Below are 18,496 nucleotides of genomic sequence, written 5' to 3' on the forward strand. Positions count from 1 at the left end.
TAGTTAAAGCAAGACTCATCTCTACTAAAAATACAAAAACTAGCACGGTGTTAGAGCCCCAGCTACTTGGGAGGCTGAAGCAGGAGGATCGCTTGAGCCCAAGAGTCTGAGGTTGCTGTGAGCTGTGGTCACATGATGGCACCATAGCCTGGGGCAACAGCAAGACTGTCTCAAAAACAAAACCAAACAAAAACCCCCCTGCCCTCTTACTTTCACCTTCCTGGGCTTGGCCAGTCTGGGAGCCTACATGGAAATCAGAGACGTAAACTAGTGATTATAATCAAGTATTCTGGCAGTGAAAGAATTAGGTGCTGCTACTGGAATCCTAATAACTGGCAGGATCAAGCTTGGCCTGCACCCACAGGGAGGGCAGGAGGCATGGCAGGAAGCCCAGTGAGGCACACAGGGCACAGTAAAGGAAGAGTGTCCCCAGCCCCGGGGCCCATCGGTCTCGGGGCTGCATGTGGGAATGAGGCTGGTGTGGTGCACCAAAAAGACCTAACTAAGTGGCAGGTCGTGGAGTCATTGGGGTCAGAACATCAGGGATAAGGTACGGGCCACACGGTGCATAAGCCTTTAAAATTCATGTTAAGAAGTCCAGTTTTTATCCAAAGGGCAATGGGAACCTATTGAATGATTTTAAGTAGGAGCCACAGGACCAGACTTGCACTTTATTTTATTTTACTTTGAGACACAGTCTTGCTCTGTTGCCCTGAGTAGAATGCCATGGTATCATAGCCACAGCAACCTCAAACTCTTGAGCTCAAGGGATCCATCTGCCTCAGCCTCCCAAGCAGCTGGGACATTAGGCACCCGCCACAATGTCCAGCCAGTTTTTCTATTTTTAGTAGAGACAGGGTCTCGCTCTTGCTCAGGCTGGACTTAACTCCTGAGCTCAGGTGATCCACCTGCCTTGGCCTCCCAGAGAGCTAGGATTACAGGTGCAAGCCACTGCACCTAGACTTGCATTTTTAAAAGCTCTCAAGACCCCTTTTCTGGTCAAGAAGCAGATTAGAGGGGTACAGTACTGGGCGCCTGGACATCCCTTGGGCGAATGTCAAGAACATTGAGGTAGGAGAGAGCGGAGCACGTGTCTGCATTCTATGGCAGATGTCGTGTGACTGTTTAGAGTGGCACTATAGGGGTGGAGGTGAGGAGCTGAATGGAAACAGTCCAGACAGTTTTGTAAAACTACAGGACTTGATAACTGACTGAATGGTGAAGAGTCAGGTCTAAAAGGAGGAAGTCTAGGACGCAGAGAGTTGGGGCACATTGAACTAAAGCACCTTAGGTGGCATCAATGCTATAGCGCAGGCTCATGCAATTTTTCCTGTTTGCCAAAGACCAACAGCTAGAAAGTAGCAGGGAGAAAACCAGATCTCATGTGTGTCTTACTCAAAAACTTAAGCCCTCTTCCCACGAGCCGCCTGTCCTGGCGCCTCAGGGCACTCCCAGAATTCTCATCCATCTTCAGGGCTGAGGAAGCTGTTTCCTTCTCTACCTCTCCTTTATTTAAAGCTCCTAGACTCGGAGCTTCTGCACTGTCATCTCTCTGGACAAATGAAACTCTAGTGCCAAATAAGTCATTTACAATCAAACACTTTTGGAACACAACCTGCCTGAAAGTTGGGAACAGCCTGTATTTTTAGGGTCAGACCAGACTATTCCTCTTAAAGTATTAGCAGCTTCTTAAAATGGTTCTTCACATCCAGAAGGCATTACACATCTTATTGTTGAATCACTGCTGGAATAAATAATTTTTTGTCATAAGGAAGTTTGACAGATGTATCGAGTTCGCTTGTTTTTCATTCCGTAACACCAGACGTCCCTAAGTACCAATAACAAGGGCTTTGTTACCTATTTAATAGAACTTAAGAAAGTTCAACTTAAATGTCAGAGGCCAATATTAAAAAATTCTTTACTTGAATGGGAAAAATTCAACTTAATAATACAGCTGTTAAGCAGCCAAGCAGACTGAATAATTAATTATTTCATCTGAATTCACCACACTCTGAATTAGTAAAGAAGTAACTCTTTGGAACCACTGCCTTGTACCCAGTTCTGGTTTCCCTTGCTCAGATCAGTCTGAGTACATTTTGCTTAAATCCTATCGTATGTTCTTCCTGTTTGTTACCTCTTGAAAGAGAAGTGCTCAACTTCGCAATGGATTATTCACACATACTCTGATGATCCATTACCTAACTGGCCACCAAAGCACCACGGATGAAATCTGACTACAGTGAGGACACCCACCACTCCTGCTCCATGACCTTTTTCAGCTCAGCTGCCCCCTAAGCTTATCAGGGATCCAGCAGCATATGATGCTGCCCCCTAAGCCTATCAGGGATCCAGCAGCGTATGATGTTGAATAATACTCCTCATGAAGGGTCCAACTTCACCTTTTCCGTCATCATTTCAGACAGCTGATCCCCCTATTTTTCACTAATTTGAGCCGTGAGTCCCGGGCTCTAGATATCAACCAATCGGCACATGCAGCACTCACTAGGTGCACGCTAGACTCTTACTGTTCCCTGTCCCTAAGGTGCTTACGACTGAATAACAAAGTCACTTTAACAATTCCAGAATTTGGAAATGTGAATCAAAACTACCCTGGGATATCACCTAACCCGAGTAAGATCAGCCCACCCCATCACAAAGTCCCAAAGTTACAGATGCTGGTGCGGATGTGGAGAGAGGGGAACACCTTCACCCTGTTGGTGGGACTGCAAACTAATACAGCCTCTTTGGAAGCAAGTACGGAGAATCCTCAAAGAATTCAAATTAGACTTCCCATTTGATCCCACAATCCTATTAGTAGCATCTACCCAGAAGAAAAAAATCATTTTACCATAAGGACATCTACACTGGATTGTTTATCGAAGCTCAATTTACAGTCACCACAATGTGGAAACAACCTGAATGCCCATCAACCCAGGAATGGATTAACAAACTGTGGCATATTTATACCATGGAATACTACTCAGCCATAAAAAATATGGAGATTTTTCATCTTTTTGTATTAACCTGGATAAGACTGAGGCACATTCTTTTTAGTAAAGGATCATAAGAATGGAAGAGCAAATATCCAATATACGCGATACTAATATGAAGGCAGTAGATGATCTAATACACGCCCACATAAGAGAAAAACTCAATTCAGTTCAATTTGGGAGGAGGGGAGAAGGGAGAAGAGAGGGGATGGGTGTTCTCCCACTGAATGGGCACAGGGTAAGGGTAGATGGCACATCTTTTGGGTGTAGGACACAACTACAAGAGGGACTTGCCCTAATAAGTGCAAATATTATAACCTAGTTGTTTATACCCTCACATTAATGTGGAATAAAAAAAAAAGAAAAACAAAAAACAGTTCTAGAATTTGGAAATACTTGGCTTACTTTCACTAATTCACTGCTCCTTTTAAATGACTCTCGACTTGTATGTGTGTTAATTTAGGAAGCCCTTGAACATTAAGGGTTTGTTCTTTTTACAGTTGCATTCTTAAAAGTCTCAGACAACAAGTGAAACTTGAATGTTTTTAAGTGACTTAATTTGGTCTTGAAGTCAGAGAAGTCTCCAAACAAGAATAACTAATTAAAAGGTGAGCGACTTTTTGGACATGAAATCCACCTTGCGAGTTCTCTATCGTTCAGCACTTAAGGCAGCTAATTTATTTCTGGAGCTGCATTTAATCAGGATGACAGGAAGGCATGTGTCTGCACATCTGAGTGTGTCCTTGGGTTTAAGGAGTGGCAATGCAGACACGTTGCCAGGGAGATCGGCTTTCAACTCCCTAATCATGAAGGAGGCTGTCTGTCGAGTGCTTAAAAATTTCCTTTTCCAGCCCTTGTCCACAGCTCGTCACCTTTCTGAGAGAGGGAAAAAGGGGGCAAAAAGCATGTGGAATCAGTTGGGAACCAAGAAAAGAGACAACTATCTAATAGAGGAAAGAAAAAGTGCCTTTTCCCTGCTTGGAGTTTCATGGGTGTTCACCTCATGGGTGAGGTATTGCCCTGATTTTCTCCTCATGTCTGTTTTCTCCTCTTAAATGGAGACAATAGGTCCAATTCAAAGAAACCATCTGTGCGGTACAATGGGAAGGCGAGGTCACGGCAGAAAGGGTTAAAGGGACATGGCTCTGTGAATTCATTTGTTTAATAAATATTTATAAAAAGGCCTAAACCTCAGGAAATATAGGCTACTTGAATAGCTCCTGGGACTTCTCAGGTCCTTCACGTGGTCAACATTTGCCTCGCGGTGACCAGGAACCACAGTCAGTGTAGACAACACACAGAGATCTGCTCTCAGAGACCTAGGAGGATGGCTGGGTATGTCACCTGCAGCCTGGGTGATGATTCAGGGGCCACAGGACTGCAGGGTAGGGAAGGCCCTCAAAAGTGTGGAACCCAAGGAATGCTGCAATGGCCAGTGGGACCCAAGAAAGGGCATGGGCTTTGACTCCTGGAGTGAAGACATTTTAGGTCAAGTGACAGGAATAAAGGCTGGATGTGCATGAGCCCATGAGCTATCTGGGGCAATTTAAGTTAGGAGGGAGCACAGGTCCAGGGGAGAAATGGTAGAAATGGCTGGAAAGGAAGATGGTCCTTCACTGAAGAACAGAGTCCGGACATCATTTGGCAGGCAGTAAGCAAGCTGGACACGGGGCAGAGGTGAGGCCCAGAGCACAGGGGAGGCTGGGAGGAGGCCAGGACACGGCATCTGTAACCTGTGAGAAACAGAGAAGTCCCAGAGCAGTGAGGAGGCTGGATGCTGGATGGAGAGGGAGCACGGTGGCCTTGCCAAGGAGGAGCCAAGGAGGCTGGTGACACACTGAAGGTGGACAGGGAGGGGCAAAAGGCATCCAAGATGATTTTGAATTAAAAAAACCCCCAAAAACAGTATCAGAGGGAGGAAGTCCTTTGATGGAAAATTATGACATCTGTAGATCTCTGTCATGAGACCCAAGAGCACACTGTGGACATTACGGGCCAGTCAGGCACTGGGGACACCAAGGGCTCGGCTGGACGAGGGCCAGGGGCTGAGCCGCACCCGCCAGCTGCTGCGGAGCAGCTCGGGGCTGCGCCTGGCGTCGTCCCTGGAGCTTCCCACAGGGACGGCCGTGGGCGACTCTCCCAGACGAGGCCCACTGCTCGCTGCCATCTGCTTGTGCTGACTGCCAGTTCCTTTATAGGCCACAGTGGTGTCCTCGCTGTGAACTCGATGACCTCCTTTTGGTTCTCACGCTATTTGTCATTTCAGAGTCACACATTTTGGGACTCTCCCTCTCCCCCTTGAACTTCTGTCCCTTTATTCGGCTCTCTTCCTGCCTCTTCTGATCTGCTTTTATAATCACAGGGTTACCCATGGTTCCATTTTCATCTTTACAGATCCCTCAGTGGGGAGAGAGATAATACATTTCCATTATTATTATTATTATTTGAGACAGGGTCTTGCTTTGCTGCCCTGGCTGGAGTGCAGCGGCAGCATCATAGCTCACAGCAACCTCAAACTCCTGGGCTCCAGTGATCCTCCCGAGTTCTGCCTCCTGAGTAGCTGGGACTACAGGTGTGTGCCACCACGCCCCACTAATTTTTCTATTTCTTGTAGAGATGGGGGTCTCACTCTTGCTCAGGCTGGTCTAAAACTCCTGACCTAAAGTGATCCAACTGCCTGGACCTCCTGCAGTGCTGGGATTACAGGCTCAAGCCACTGTGCCAGCCCCTATTTCTATTGTCGAAGTTACTACAATATGCCAGAGCAGCAGGTCTCAACCTGTGGATTGGTTGTGACTCACAGGAACTGTATTAAAGGGCTGCAGCATTAGGAAGGTTGAGAACCACTGTGCTAGAGTCTCACAAATAGCTCACATCTCCTGACTCAAGCGCAGGCACTACTCCTCATGGCCACCTGACACTTCCAAAGGATCTCACACACTGTGTGTCTAAACTCATTCTCACCGCCACTCCTCGCCTTACACACCAGCTCCTCATCTCCAGTCCCTCTGTCCTCCTCCGGCCTCACATCAGCTAAAATCCTGGTCTCCTTCCCTTTCAAAGTCTTCCCCTCCCCCAGCAACGCTGACCATGTCCTTCAGGATGACTGCGGCAGCCTTGCCGAGCCTTCCCGGCCCTTGGCTTTTCATGTATGACCATCTTTTCTATCACCATGCCACTGTTAGTAAGACTCAACTGTGATCTCTCACTGCCCTTAAAAATAATCCTCTTTCATCTTATACTTCCATGCCCCAGTGCAATCCGACCACATCCAACTGGGCTGCTACCATCTTCTCCAACCCTTTCCTAGAGTTCTGTTCTGCATTTTTATTGAACTAGTAACTGTTCCAAAAATACACCATGTGCTTTCACATCTTTTGTGTCTCAACTCACACTGGGAGGGAATGCCCACCTGGCCTTTCCTAGGTGACAGGATTCTTCAAGGCCCAACTTGTAAGTCCTTTTCTCTTGGAAGTGTTCTCTGACTGTTAATGAGATGTGGCTCCTGCTTCCTCTGGGTTTCTATGTTGAAATATGTTTAGATGCACAAATACTGACCATTGTTACAATTGCCTCCAGTCTTCAGTGCAGTGACATTCTGTACACAGGTGTGCAGCCGAGGAGCAGCAGGCTATCCCATACAGCCTGGGTGTACAATGGGCTATCCCATCAGGTTTATGAAAGTGCACTGTGACATCTGCACAATAATGGAATCACCTTATGATGCATTTCTCAGAATACATCCCCATTGTTCCGTTTTATTTTGTTTTTGAGACAGAGTCTCACTCTGCCACCCTAGAGTACTATGACATCATAGCTCACAGCAACCTCAAACTCTTGAGCTCAAGTGATCCTCTGGCCTCAGCCTCCCAAATAGCTGGGACTACAGGTGCCCACCACAACAGCTGGCTATTTTTAAAGATGGGGTCTCACTCTTGCTCAGCTGGTTTTGAGCTCCTGAGCTCAGGCGATCCACCTGCCTCGGCCTCCCAGAGTGTTAGGATTATAGGTGTGAGCACAGCCTAGAATATATCCCTCTTATTAAGTGACACATGACTATGTACATTTGTCTCCTAACTAGAATATTCACAACTTGAAGGCAAGGACTATAGTTTAATCATCTTTCTATCCTGGAACCTAATACATGTGTGGAACATAATAGCTACATAGGAAATATCTAATTAACCTGGGGCATTAACAGTGAGAATTTTACACAGTCGGTGTAGGGTGCTGCCCCCGAGGAGACAGTAAGTCAAGATAAGGGCTCAAACCTCTGAAGAATATCTCTGGAGGTCCTGCTGGGGCGTTGGTGGGTTCAAGCAAAGAGACTGGAAGGAGGGCTGAGCTTTATATGCAACAAGAAATGCTACAACCACGGGACCAACCATCAACCTCTGTGGTGCTCCTGATGCATTTTGTTCTCAACAATTCCCTGGGAGCCTCAAAGCCAAAGAGATGCTCCGCAGAAAGCGTAAGGCTGAATTATCCACACCAAAGGAAAACTCTGAGTTAAAAATTAATAGCTATCAATCTTTCTTTGGAGGTGTTTGATTCAAATTAAAAGAATTTGACAAACTGGACTAGTGAGCTGATTAAAATTTTCTTTCTTCCGCAGTTTTGATTCTTGCCTTATCTGCATATGCTGCATAAAGTATCTTTATATAACTATTTAAAAAAGTAAAATTTAAATAGCATGAATAAAGAGACTTTAGGGTTTCCAGAGTCACATACAAATACGTTTTAAGCCTGGGGAGTACACAACGGCGCTTTAATCATGGTAGAAGTTAGCTAAGGTACTTGGCTTTTCTGCTTTCGAATGCTTATCCTGGCATCTCCATCACCCAGAATTGCTGGTCCATGGTGGGTTATTAATGCATGTTGAATGAATAAATGATTGTTGTCATGAGTGTTTCTGCTTTCTTCTATATGTTTCTAAAGGGCAAGAAAATATATTAGCTCATGCTTAAAGTGATGGGTGTAAAGCTCTGATGAGGAGCTCAATTATAGCTGCCATGGCTTCTCTAGACAGAGATTCTAAATATAGGGTGGCATTCTATGAGAAAATGTTAGCTATCTATCTAAATGGAAATTAAAACTTTAAAGCAAACAAATAAAACCCCACTTTTTCTAAGGAATCTAAGAAGTCTAAATTTTGAAATTTGTAAGTTTTAAGGATTTCAGCAAAACAAACAAAAAACCTTCAACAGAGGCAAACAGTTTCTTGATATTAAGAAAACAGTGTAGGCCCAGGCACTGTGGCTTAAGCTTGTAATCCCAGCACTCTGGGAGGCCAAGGCAGGGGGATTGTTTGAGCTCAGGAGTTCGAGACCAGCCTAAGAACAAGACCAGTTCTTCCATTCTACAGAAAATGGAAGAACTAGCCGAGCACTGTGTTGGGCGCCTGTAGTCCCAGCTGCTTTAGAGGCTGAGGCAGGAGGATGGCCTGAGCCCAAGAGTTTGAGGTTGCTATGAGCTATGATGATACCATGACACTCTATGTAGGGCAACAGAGTGAGATTCTGTCTCTCAAGAAAAAAAGTGTCACCTAAACCCAGCAGTTGCTAACTGCCTACAGCTCTAAAAAACAAAACTGCTAAAAACAGTAACAGTAAAAATTTAAGATCTATAGAGCACATTGATTCTCTTGGGATATCTGTAATATAAAAGACACAGAACTTGGCTAACTGCTCCCTACTGAATGTACCCCTCACATCTGAGTGCTTGTTACTCGCAGTACAGACTGTGAGGAATGATTAAGTAAAATTTGCCAATGTTAAAATTTATTTAGATTGGGAACTAATTTTTTTCATATTGATAATTTTGAATAGTATTGATAATGCTTCAGTTAATATAGGACCTCTTTCCCCTTCATATCCTTCCAGGATTGTACTAAGCAGTTGAAATTTTAGGGGGAACATGCTGGCGAGGCCCATGACCTGGTGGTTCTCCCTTACTGCTCCATAAGGGTTCATCCTACGCCCCAGGTTTAATCTGAGACAATGAGGAATGCTCTTTGGTCATGGCTGTACATCCTCCGGAGAGCTCAATTTTCACCTGTCAGCTGGTTAATGAACAAGTTTAGGTCTTCCAGGGGAGTTTTACATGTAGCAAGTCCAAGGTCACTCTGCCATTTTCTGGAGGTCCTCATCTCTGTGATGTGTGGTATTTGTCTGGGAGGGAAGGACTTTCCCAGAAACCTCACAGAAGAGGTGATCTCCAGACATCTCTGGAGATCATCTCTTCTCCTAAGTGACTAATTCTCTGAGGGCAAAAGCAGCAGATGGAGCTGGTGTACTCATTGCTGTCTCGGTCTACCCTTCAAGGCATCTAGAAGTTGCTCCCATATGAGGGTTAAAGATGGACATTGTCACTTAGAGGCAACCAGGGAGGTGGAAAGGAAGTCATTTCTGTCATGCCAATAAATGAAGATGAGTAAGTCATATTTTCCCCTCCAGATTATCCAGAGCCAAATGACTTTCTGTACTTAACTTTCTTTCTGTTATCCATAACCCAGGGTTTCTCAAACTTGGGTGTGCATCAGAATCACCTGGAGGAATTGGGAAAACTCAGACTGCAGGACCCAGCCCCAGAATTTCTGATTCAGTGGGTCTGGGAGGGGTTCAAGACTTCGCAGTTCTGACACACAGCCTGGCGACAGCGATGCTGTTAGTCTGAGAACCTCTGCACTTACCCGCTGTTTCTCAAAATGTGGGCCACGGACTACCTGACCACAACCATCTGGAGTACTTGCTAGAACACAGGTGTACACCCTTAGAATCTGAGGGCCTGGAGTTCAGGATGACAAACTTTACCAAGTTCTCGAGTGACTTCCATACACTCTACACCTGGAGTCTTGGTACCTACCTCTTCAGCAAAGTCTCATTTTAGGGTTTCATCCAATCTCGATGAGTGACGCCGCAGGAATGGAGGAGTTCTCAGGCTAACCCTCGAACTTGAGGGGCAAACAAGCTGCATCCCAAGGGCCAGCTGTGCTCTGAGACTTATTCCTTGACTGGCTGTGATGCAGGCTGTGCTGTGGGAAGGGGGCAGTAACAGCCCACCACCACCACCTTACAGTGAGTGTTGGAGGAGAAAGTGGTCTTTGAAGACCTGTCTCAGAAATAGACGTGTTTGTAAAACCCCAAGGAGAAGGCGACTCTCAGAGAACCAGGTTGGGCCGGATGGTCTAGCTGTGCGATGATCTGTAATGAGGCACCTGCTGGCATATTCCTTCTTAGCCAGCCACAGCCTACATCTCTTTCCACACCTGAGCCACACTACTGAGTCCAGGGAGCCCTCCAAGTAGGCACCCAAAGTCTTTGTCCCTACGTACAGCAATGTCTCTGTCTCCATGAAATCAGGCGATAATCATGTTGACATTTGCAACCTTTGACAATTCCAGCTCAGTCATTTATATCCTTTAATCAATTCCCTTCAATAGTGACATTGACCTTACACTAAGACCAAACACACACACAAGACACCTGACTGACTCATGTCAGTTTTACGACCCAGGAAGGAGAAGGCAGGTCTGCCCACACCGAGATCATCCTGCGAGGACTCAGCCTGCTCCAACACCAGCTCTAGAGACCACCCAGAGGCAGATTCAGGCCAGGGTCACTGCAGTGATACCTGCTCTCCAATCTCAATCTCACTGCTTGTAGCTCCAGAGCCACGAAAGGAAATTGAGAGCACGGCCAAAAGTGCATTAAATAAAGGTTCAGCGAACACACATTGGAAACTTTTCATAGCCCAGTCCCAGGTGGAATAAGTTCCTTAACAGAAACTTTTAGAGCCTGAAAGACTAACTTCCATGGTAGAAATGATAAAAAATGGTAATGTGCTTCTATTTGTGGGCAAATCTGGGTTTCCTGAGTCTTCACCGAGCAGGTTTTTTTTCCAAGCTCGATGCTTTTTCTTGCAGCCAACATGCTAGACTCCAGCAAATCTGTTCAGCCGTTCTAACATGTTCTAAAATTATCAACCGGAACCTACACTATCTTAAAAACCTCACGCTCTGAGCTTCACACACCCTCTGCTCGTCCTGCACCAGAAACAAGGCAGTGTCTTCAGAGTCTCCGCTGCTGCCTTACCTGAGCTGGTTGAGGCGGGGGACTTGCTGCGCCTGGAGGGTCCCGGGCTCTTGGTGGTGCTCCGGCGGGACGATGAAGCTATTTTGGTGTAAGAAGTGGACTTCACCACTCGACATTCTGGGGACAAAAGAACAATCACATGTCATTACTGGGTAACCGCACAAGCCCACTGAAAACACACAATAAACCTGGAAATGGAAACATGCAAACCCACGACCATCTTTAGTCACCTCTCCTTCCTGCCAGCCAAATGCTCGCCTGTGACCATGGAACCAAGAAAACATGGAGGAAGGGCAAGACAGGCTGCCTGAGACACGGAAGCAAGTAACACTCCAAAGCTTCCTGGCTTTCCTTTTCTACAATAGTATTTTGGGAGACAGGGTGTAATGGGCTGATAAAGGGGTGTATTTGTTGGATCTCTCTCCGCCCACCCCTAGAGTTATCTGTGCATGTGCCTCTCTCCGAGGATAAACTGTCCATTCTTCCAGAAAAATGTCAGAAGGTCAGCCTCATAAACCAAGAAATGTGGAGATGGAAGATTTCATGCATCATGACAGGGCCAAGTTTATTGTCCTTGGAGGCCCTCACGGGGATAGCAGAGGGTCTTTACGATGTGTGGGAAATGGCAGCGTCAGACAAGGGCAGAGTGGGAGCCACGTCTCCACGTGGAGCTGTGGAGCACCTGTAGTGGGTCTGTGTGACAGTTGTTGGAGTGAGGATGACAAATAACTTCACTTTCAGAAATGAAAGTGATTGGATGATTGGATGAAATGATTTAGATGTAAATCCTCAGTATTTGTGTTCATTAAATTCAATGCTGAACATCTTAAATCACAAAGAGCTTTCCATTTCTTCATGAGCTGTACTGACCAATTTATGATGTTGTGCAAAGCCACATATCTTGTTCTCAAGAAACCATGTTTAATAATTAAAAAGAGGCTTGGCGAACATGCTCAGTGGTTAGGGCACCGGCCACATGCACCAGGGCTGGCAGTTGGAACCTGGCCTGGCCTGCTGAACAACAATGACAACCTCAACAACCACAAAAACAAAAAAAATAGCCGGGCATTGTGGTGGGCGCCTGTAGTCCCAGCTGCTTGGGAGGCTGAGGCAAGAAAATGGCATAAGCCCAGGAATTAGAGGTTGCTGTGAGCTGTGACACCATAGCACTCTACTGAGGGCGACAAAGTAAAACTCTGTCTCCAAAAAATAATAATAATAATTAAAAAGAATTTATGGGCTTGTAATGATAAAGGACTTCAGATAGAAAAATATGAAGTATATTTAAAAACATCCCAAATAACCTAGGATCAAGCAAACCCCCCTTTTGTGGGGAGAAGGGTCTACAAGCTTCTAGAATGTTTTCTATTCATTTATATATTGGGATTAATCTGTACACACTGATCTGTCATCCCCCTTTTCACACTACAATATCTTTTCACAGTGTCATTTAATGGCTTGCTGTTGAGCATTTGGCTGCATGAAATACCATTATTTACCCAACCCAATTTCTACCATTGGATGTGTAACTGCCTTTCAGTATTTCACTCTTATAAATACTCAGTAACACCCTTCTAAATGAGTGTGCAGTTATCCAATTATTTTCTTAACATATATTTAGTCTGGCACTCAAAATTTAGTTTCTAGTAATTAGAAACCAAGGGCATATTGGAGGTTCACAAAAATATTTCCTGAAGCTTTTCTTTTTAAATAATTATAAGTTAAAAATTAAAGAAAAAAATAAACAAATGCAATCAATGTAACCTAGCTCTTTGTACCCTCAATGAATCTCCAACAATGAAAAAAAGAAAAAAGGAAAAACATAGCAACACACATACTCTTTGCCCTCTGATAGCACCATCATTTCCAATAGTGTGTAACTCCCACTGTAGTTTGTGGAAACTTATATAAACACATGCGTGCGTAACAAATTTTTGCTTGCTTTCTATAAAACTGGCAAGATGTTGACATATCTTATATATTCTTCCTACTTACTACATATCATAATCATCTTTCTTGGTCAGTACATAGCAATCAAAATCCTTCTTCTAAGACCTTCATTACCTTTTGTAATGTGCTTATGACGCAATTAATTCAATCATTCCCCTATTCATAGATAAGAGCCATTCCTTATAGTCCAGGTTCTTCTTTATATTGTCCAAACATAACAAAAAAATTTAAGCTAAGTATTGCTGACTAAAGCAGGTGTGGTGAGTTGAAAGATAAGCGCTTTTTAAAAACTCCTAACAATGACTTAGCAATTATGAATTGGGCTGCAATAAACACTCTGGTATAAACATCTTTGTTATGATGTGATTTTTGGTCTTTGGGGTATATACCTAGTAGAGGAATTATAGGATTGAATGGCAGATCTATTTTTAGATCTCTAAGTGTTCTCCAAACATCTTTCCAAAAGGAAATGTATTAATTTGCATTCCCACCAGCAGTGGAAAAAGCCCAAGTGCCCATCGATCCATGAATGGATTAATAAATTGTGGTACATGTACACCATGGAATATTATGCAGCCTTAAAGAAAGATGGAGACTTTACCTCTTTCATGTTTACATGGATGGAGCTGGAACATATTCTTTTTAGTAAAGTATCTCAAGAATGGAAGAAAAAGTATGCAATGTACTCAGCCCTACTATGAAACTAATTTATGGCTTTCACATGAAAGCTATAACCCAGTTATAACCTAAGAATAGGGGGAAGGGAGGAAACGGAGGGGAAGGGGGGTAATTGGTGGGATTACACCTGTGGTGCATCTTACAGGGTATATGTGAAACCTAGTAAATGTAATGTAAATGTCTTAACACAATAACTAAAAAAATGCCAGGAAGGCTATGTTAACCAGTGTGATGAAAATGTGTCAAATGGTCTATGAAACTAGTGTATTAATGTACACTAGTATTAATGTACACAGCTATGATTTAATAAAAAAAATTAAAATAAAAAAAAACTCCTAACAAAAAAATTTTCAAAAAAATCTTTGCCATTGTCTAAACAAAGATCAGATTTCATTGCTTAAATCTGAATCTATTTGATTGCCAGTAAAGGTCTACTTTTTTCCACAGAGTATTAGTGGTTTGTGTTTCTTCTTTTACATGATAACAGCACCTCCACAGCTGACCACTTCCCCACATTGACCACCTCCTTAAAGTTGACCTAATTCCATAGATGGGACGCCACATGTATATACCAGCACAGCAGGACTACTTCCTTACTTTGACCACCTCTGTATGTTGACCCGTTTCTTATGGTTCCTTGGGTGGTCAACTTACAAAGGTATTTATTTATGTCCTTTGCCTATAGGCAGTTGAGATCTTCTTCCTATCTGTTTGTAAAAATACAATCTATATTAAAATGTGTCCCTTAGTCTATCATGTTATATTTATCTTTGTAGCTAGGTATTGAAATATGTTGGCCTTTTAAAAGTAGTCATCTTTTATTGTAGCTTAAAATTAAACTACTTTAACTTTTCCATTACACATTCTTAAACAGTATTTTAACAAAGAACTCGTAGTAATTCCAGATCTAATCCTGAGGCTTGACTTTAACGTCAAAATTTTTCTTCCCTATTCATGCAATTTCAAATACTCTAAGTTCAAGACATGTTTCTTTCTTTTATACATTCTGAATGGCTCTATATAAACATCTTCTCCTGTTTTTTTCTAACATCCAAACCAACAAAGTGGTTGATATTGTTTAGTAAGAAAGGAACGTGAGTATGCATGAAGTAAACACATAGAGAGGACATCTCCTGGAGAGCCTCGTGAGTTGAATTAAAGCAAAAAAAGAAGGATTAAAAAAAGAAAAAGAAAGGAGGAAGGAAATCCACATAGTATTTGTGGATTCCTCTGTCTGTTGCCTAACTCAAAGCAACAAGGAATGAACCAGGGCTTTGCAGAACCAGCCCAGTCTTCCCTTATATTTACTTGGGCCACTGTTGGTTGTTCTGGCCTGACCCAGTGGCCCTGCAAGAGATTTCCATTTCTTTTTGTTGTTGTTGTTGTTGTTGCAGTTTGGCCGGGGCCGGGTTTGAACCCGCCACCCTCGGTATATGGGGCCGGCGCCCTGCTCACTGAGCCACAGGCGCCACCCAAGAGATTGCCATTTCTTAAAAAAAGGAAAAAAAAAATCTACACACCTGGGCATATCCACAAAAAAAAAAAAAAAAAAAAAAAGGAGTAACCAAGAAACAGTATTACTAACATCTGAAGATATGATCAGAAATGCCAGGACCATTCACATGGGACAATCATGCCTAAAGCTGTGTCTGCAGAGATTTTAATTCACAAAACAGAGCTTTGGAAGGTGTGATTCCCACGTTAGCTCTGTCCACACAACCGACAACACATCCTGCAGTTTGTCCTAGCTTCTGAACACCTGCCTAGCCTTTTGGAAACCCTCTAAAAACCGCACTGAATACTGTGACCATGGCCAGTCTGTGGGCATGCTTGCAAAGACACTGTATCAAGGGCCCACTGTGTGCCAGGGGCCGAGAGCTGCAGGCAAATCTCTGCACCTGGAAACACCACTATCTGGTCGCGGCACATGGAGCCTTTTCACCAGGGAGATCTCTTTTTGCCTATTTTTATTTCCTGGGCCTCATGTTTGGAAAATGTTGGTTTAGGCAACAAATTCCTCTCAAGTAATATTTCATTTCCTCATTTTAATCAAAATCAAGAGTATCACGAGGGCGGACAACCAGAACTTTTTGTTCCAGGTCATGAACATTTGTTTAGAGGTCACATAAATTCAAAAAGCTCAGCATCTAGTTAGCAGGAATGAATAGTTAAAATAGAAATCTACCAGATGGTGCTCATTGTTAATAACACCCATCTGTGAGCCACAACAGGAATTAAAAAGTTGCTTTTAGGGTCTGTGGCAATGCTGTTGGGCACAGGTGCCAGAATTGTTGAGTTATAGCTTGGACCTCCAGCCAGGACTCTGGATCACCATAATAGACCACATCTTACTGCACCAGGTTGACGTTTTCCCAGCTACCAAAAAAAAAGCTATTTTCTTTAGGCAGTATAGTCTTATCATAGCCAATGTAGGCATTTCATTCGGTTTTGGAAGCATTGAAAAGAACTTGTGAGCCTTGCCAGGCTTTCCGTTTCCCTTTACTTCTCTCGAACTGAATTCTCGCCATATTATTAACCAGTCAATGTTATTCGTGTGTTAGTCTGCCTCCCCTCCCCCATCCTCCACTGGGTATGAACCAGATCCAGCCATAGGAAAATACACATAGTACATGCTCAATAAATGCTGGCCTGGATTGCTACTGGTCCTGTTCCTACTGTGTGAACTCTTAGTGTTCACAGCACTAAGCCAACCTCTTACTGTAGATGAGGAAATGGAGTCTCCATGAGACTGAATGACTTACATCAGAACCCAGGTCTCTTGGAATTAGTAGTGGCTTCCTCAACCCCCAGGATCAGGTGTTGTGCCCTAAGCAAGACACAAAGCTGGGGAAACTTCTATCCATGCTTATAGTCGGGGCAGACAAGTGGGTTCTGATGGACCAGGGAAGGACTGCAAACAGCTAGTTCTCATATCAACAAATTGAAAATTCAGGATACGAAAAAGTTACCTTTCTATCAAGATACTTACTATACATATATATATATACACACATACACATATATGCATATATATATGCGCAGTTTCTACATATATATAACAATGAGCTCTTTCAGAAGTGAAGTGACAATGAAGTGATAGCTTGGAGGATCATGGAGTCTAAAAGATAATCACAAATATTACAAACCTTGTACCACTTGCCTTCAGGGTAAGAGTAAAGCTCCGTAAGTCATACTGGGGGGGTTAGAATAATTCTAAAAGGCTTAGGTGAGTAACGAAAGTAGAAGTAAATAATTTATAGTAATTGATTTTCTATTTTCCAGTGTCAAAATAAACCCAGTTGAAGAATATTGCAGTGCTAAGCCATAGATTAGAAAAAAATGAATCCAAAACAACTCCAACCATTTTTCCAATTAAAGTTTATTTTTAATTAATTTAAGTGAGAATTGTATTTTATAATGACAAAAACGCAGTGAGGAAGAACTAATGTGAATTAGAGAGAATGCCAAAATCCTCCTCAGTTTAAAACCACAATTTTGAAACATTGTGAATAAAATGATCAAAATGGCCTTTCTGTTCTCCCAAAGGACATTTTCATAGCCTCGGGCAGGGAAGAAAACAGCACCCTCTGTCTTCCCTCTCACTGGGCCATTTGCTTTTGGGGGCGATCACTTCTCCATTCTGATCCTTCTTGCCACCCTTATATTTCATTGACCTGTTTTCTTGGAAGTCCACATTTCTGCGGCTGTGGAGATACTCGACAATGCAAATGCTCTTTAAGGAAGATGATGTTGAAAAACTGCAGATAAACCTTTGGAAATAAACTGCCAGATGGTAATCTGTCTTGCTACCAAAGACTGCGGCCTACCCAAAGTGCAGCGAGTAAGATCAAACACATGATTGGCTCTCTGGTGGCCAAACCTGCCCCAGCAAGCTGGCAAGGCTTGATTAAACCTTTGCCTTTGTCCGTGGACTCATACTTCTTTGAGGTGAAAATACTGCTCTCCACACTATCTAACACTATACAACATTAGCTTTCCAGAAGTTCTGGGCATTTGTTAAACTAGAAGTTAAAATGCTTCTCACCTTCACTTAGGACCCAAACTCAGGAACTGGGCATTCTTTGATGGACAGATTTGGAGAGACAACCCAGATGGGGACGTGTAGGGAGGAGGTGGAACATATTCTTTGGCCATATTCCTGGTGGCATGAGAACCGCCACTTAGGCAGATCCTTCCCCCACTCAGGAACAGTTGGTAGGTAGGCTGAAGTGTTACAGAAGGTGCTGGAGAAAAGAAACTCTTATGGAATCCAACCGCAGGCACCAACAGCTCACCTGAGCTCCTGAAGTGTTTATGCATCAAAAGGGCCCACTTGTACCTTTTGGGGAATCTTGAACAAAGCAAAGGTGAAGTCCCCTGAGTGTCTAGACAGTCTTGTTAACATGGCTGGGGATATTCTTTAAACAAGGAGTATTTTTACTCCTCCAATCTCTTTTTAAAATCAACTAGAATAAAAGCACTTTTAGGCAAAGGACTTTCAATATGTCTCTGCTCTAAATTCCAAACTGTTAAGGTAATAGGCAAGTTCATCTGGAAGGATCCATCATGGAGCTGCTTTGTGCTTTCTGAGTATAAAGACAAGCTTCCTCTAAATCTGGCAAAGGTACAAAGCCTCCAAATGGAACAATATTCCTCTCTGTTGCTATATGCAAAAGAGTGAGGAAGCACAGGCAGTTCTAGAGACTTTTTATAAAAATGGCACCAGTTCAATGACAAAGAGAGAGAACTTACAATTCTGCTTCTGCAATTCTCCAAGAGGTTGCC

The 18,496-nt window shown here is 43.4% G+C and overlaps 1 protein-coding gene across 4 annotated transcripts in view; it reads right to left on the reverse strand.

The window, feature by feature from the left end:
* DCLK1 (doublecortin like kinase 1) overlaps positions 1–18,496 on the reverse strand; it is a 374,298-nt gene that overhangs the window by 83,185 nt on the left and 272,617 nt on the right. For all 4 annotated transcript variants that reach the window (XM_053563609.1, XM_053563611.1, XM_053563610.1 and 1 more), the window contains exon 5: positions 11,084–11,200. In XM_053563609.1, coding sequence (XP_053419584.1) covers positions 11,084–11,200 — 117 coding nt within the window. The remainder of the gene's footprint in view (positions 1–11,083; positions 11,201–18,496) is intronic.

This window comes from Nycticebus coucang, chromosome 15 (genome assembly GCF_027406575.1).
Source record: "Nycticebus coucang isolate mNycCou1 chromosome 15, mNycCou1.pri, whole genome shotgun sequence".
NCBI classification, from domain to species: domain Eukaryota; kingdom Metazoa; phylum Chordata; class Mammalia; order Primates; family Lorisidae; genus Nycticebus; species Nycticebus coucang.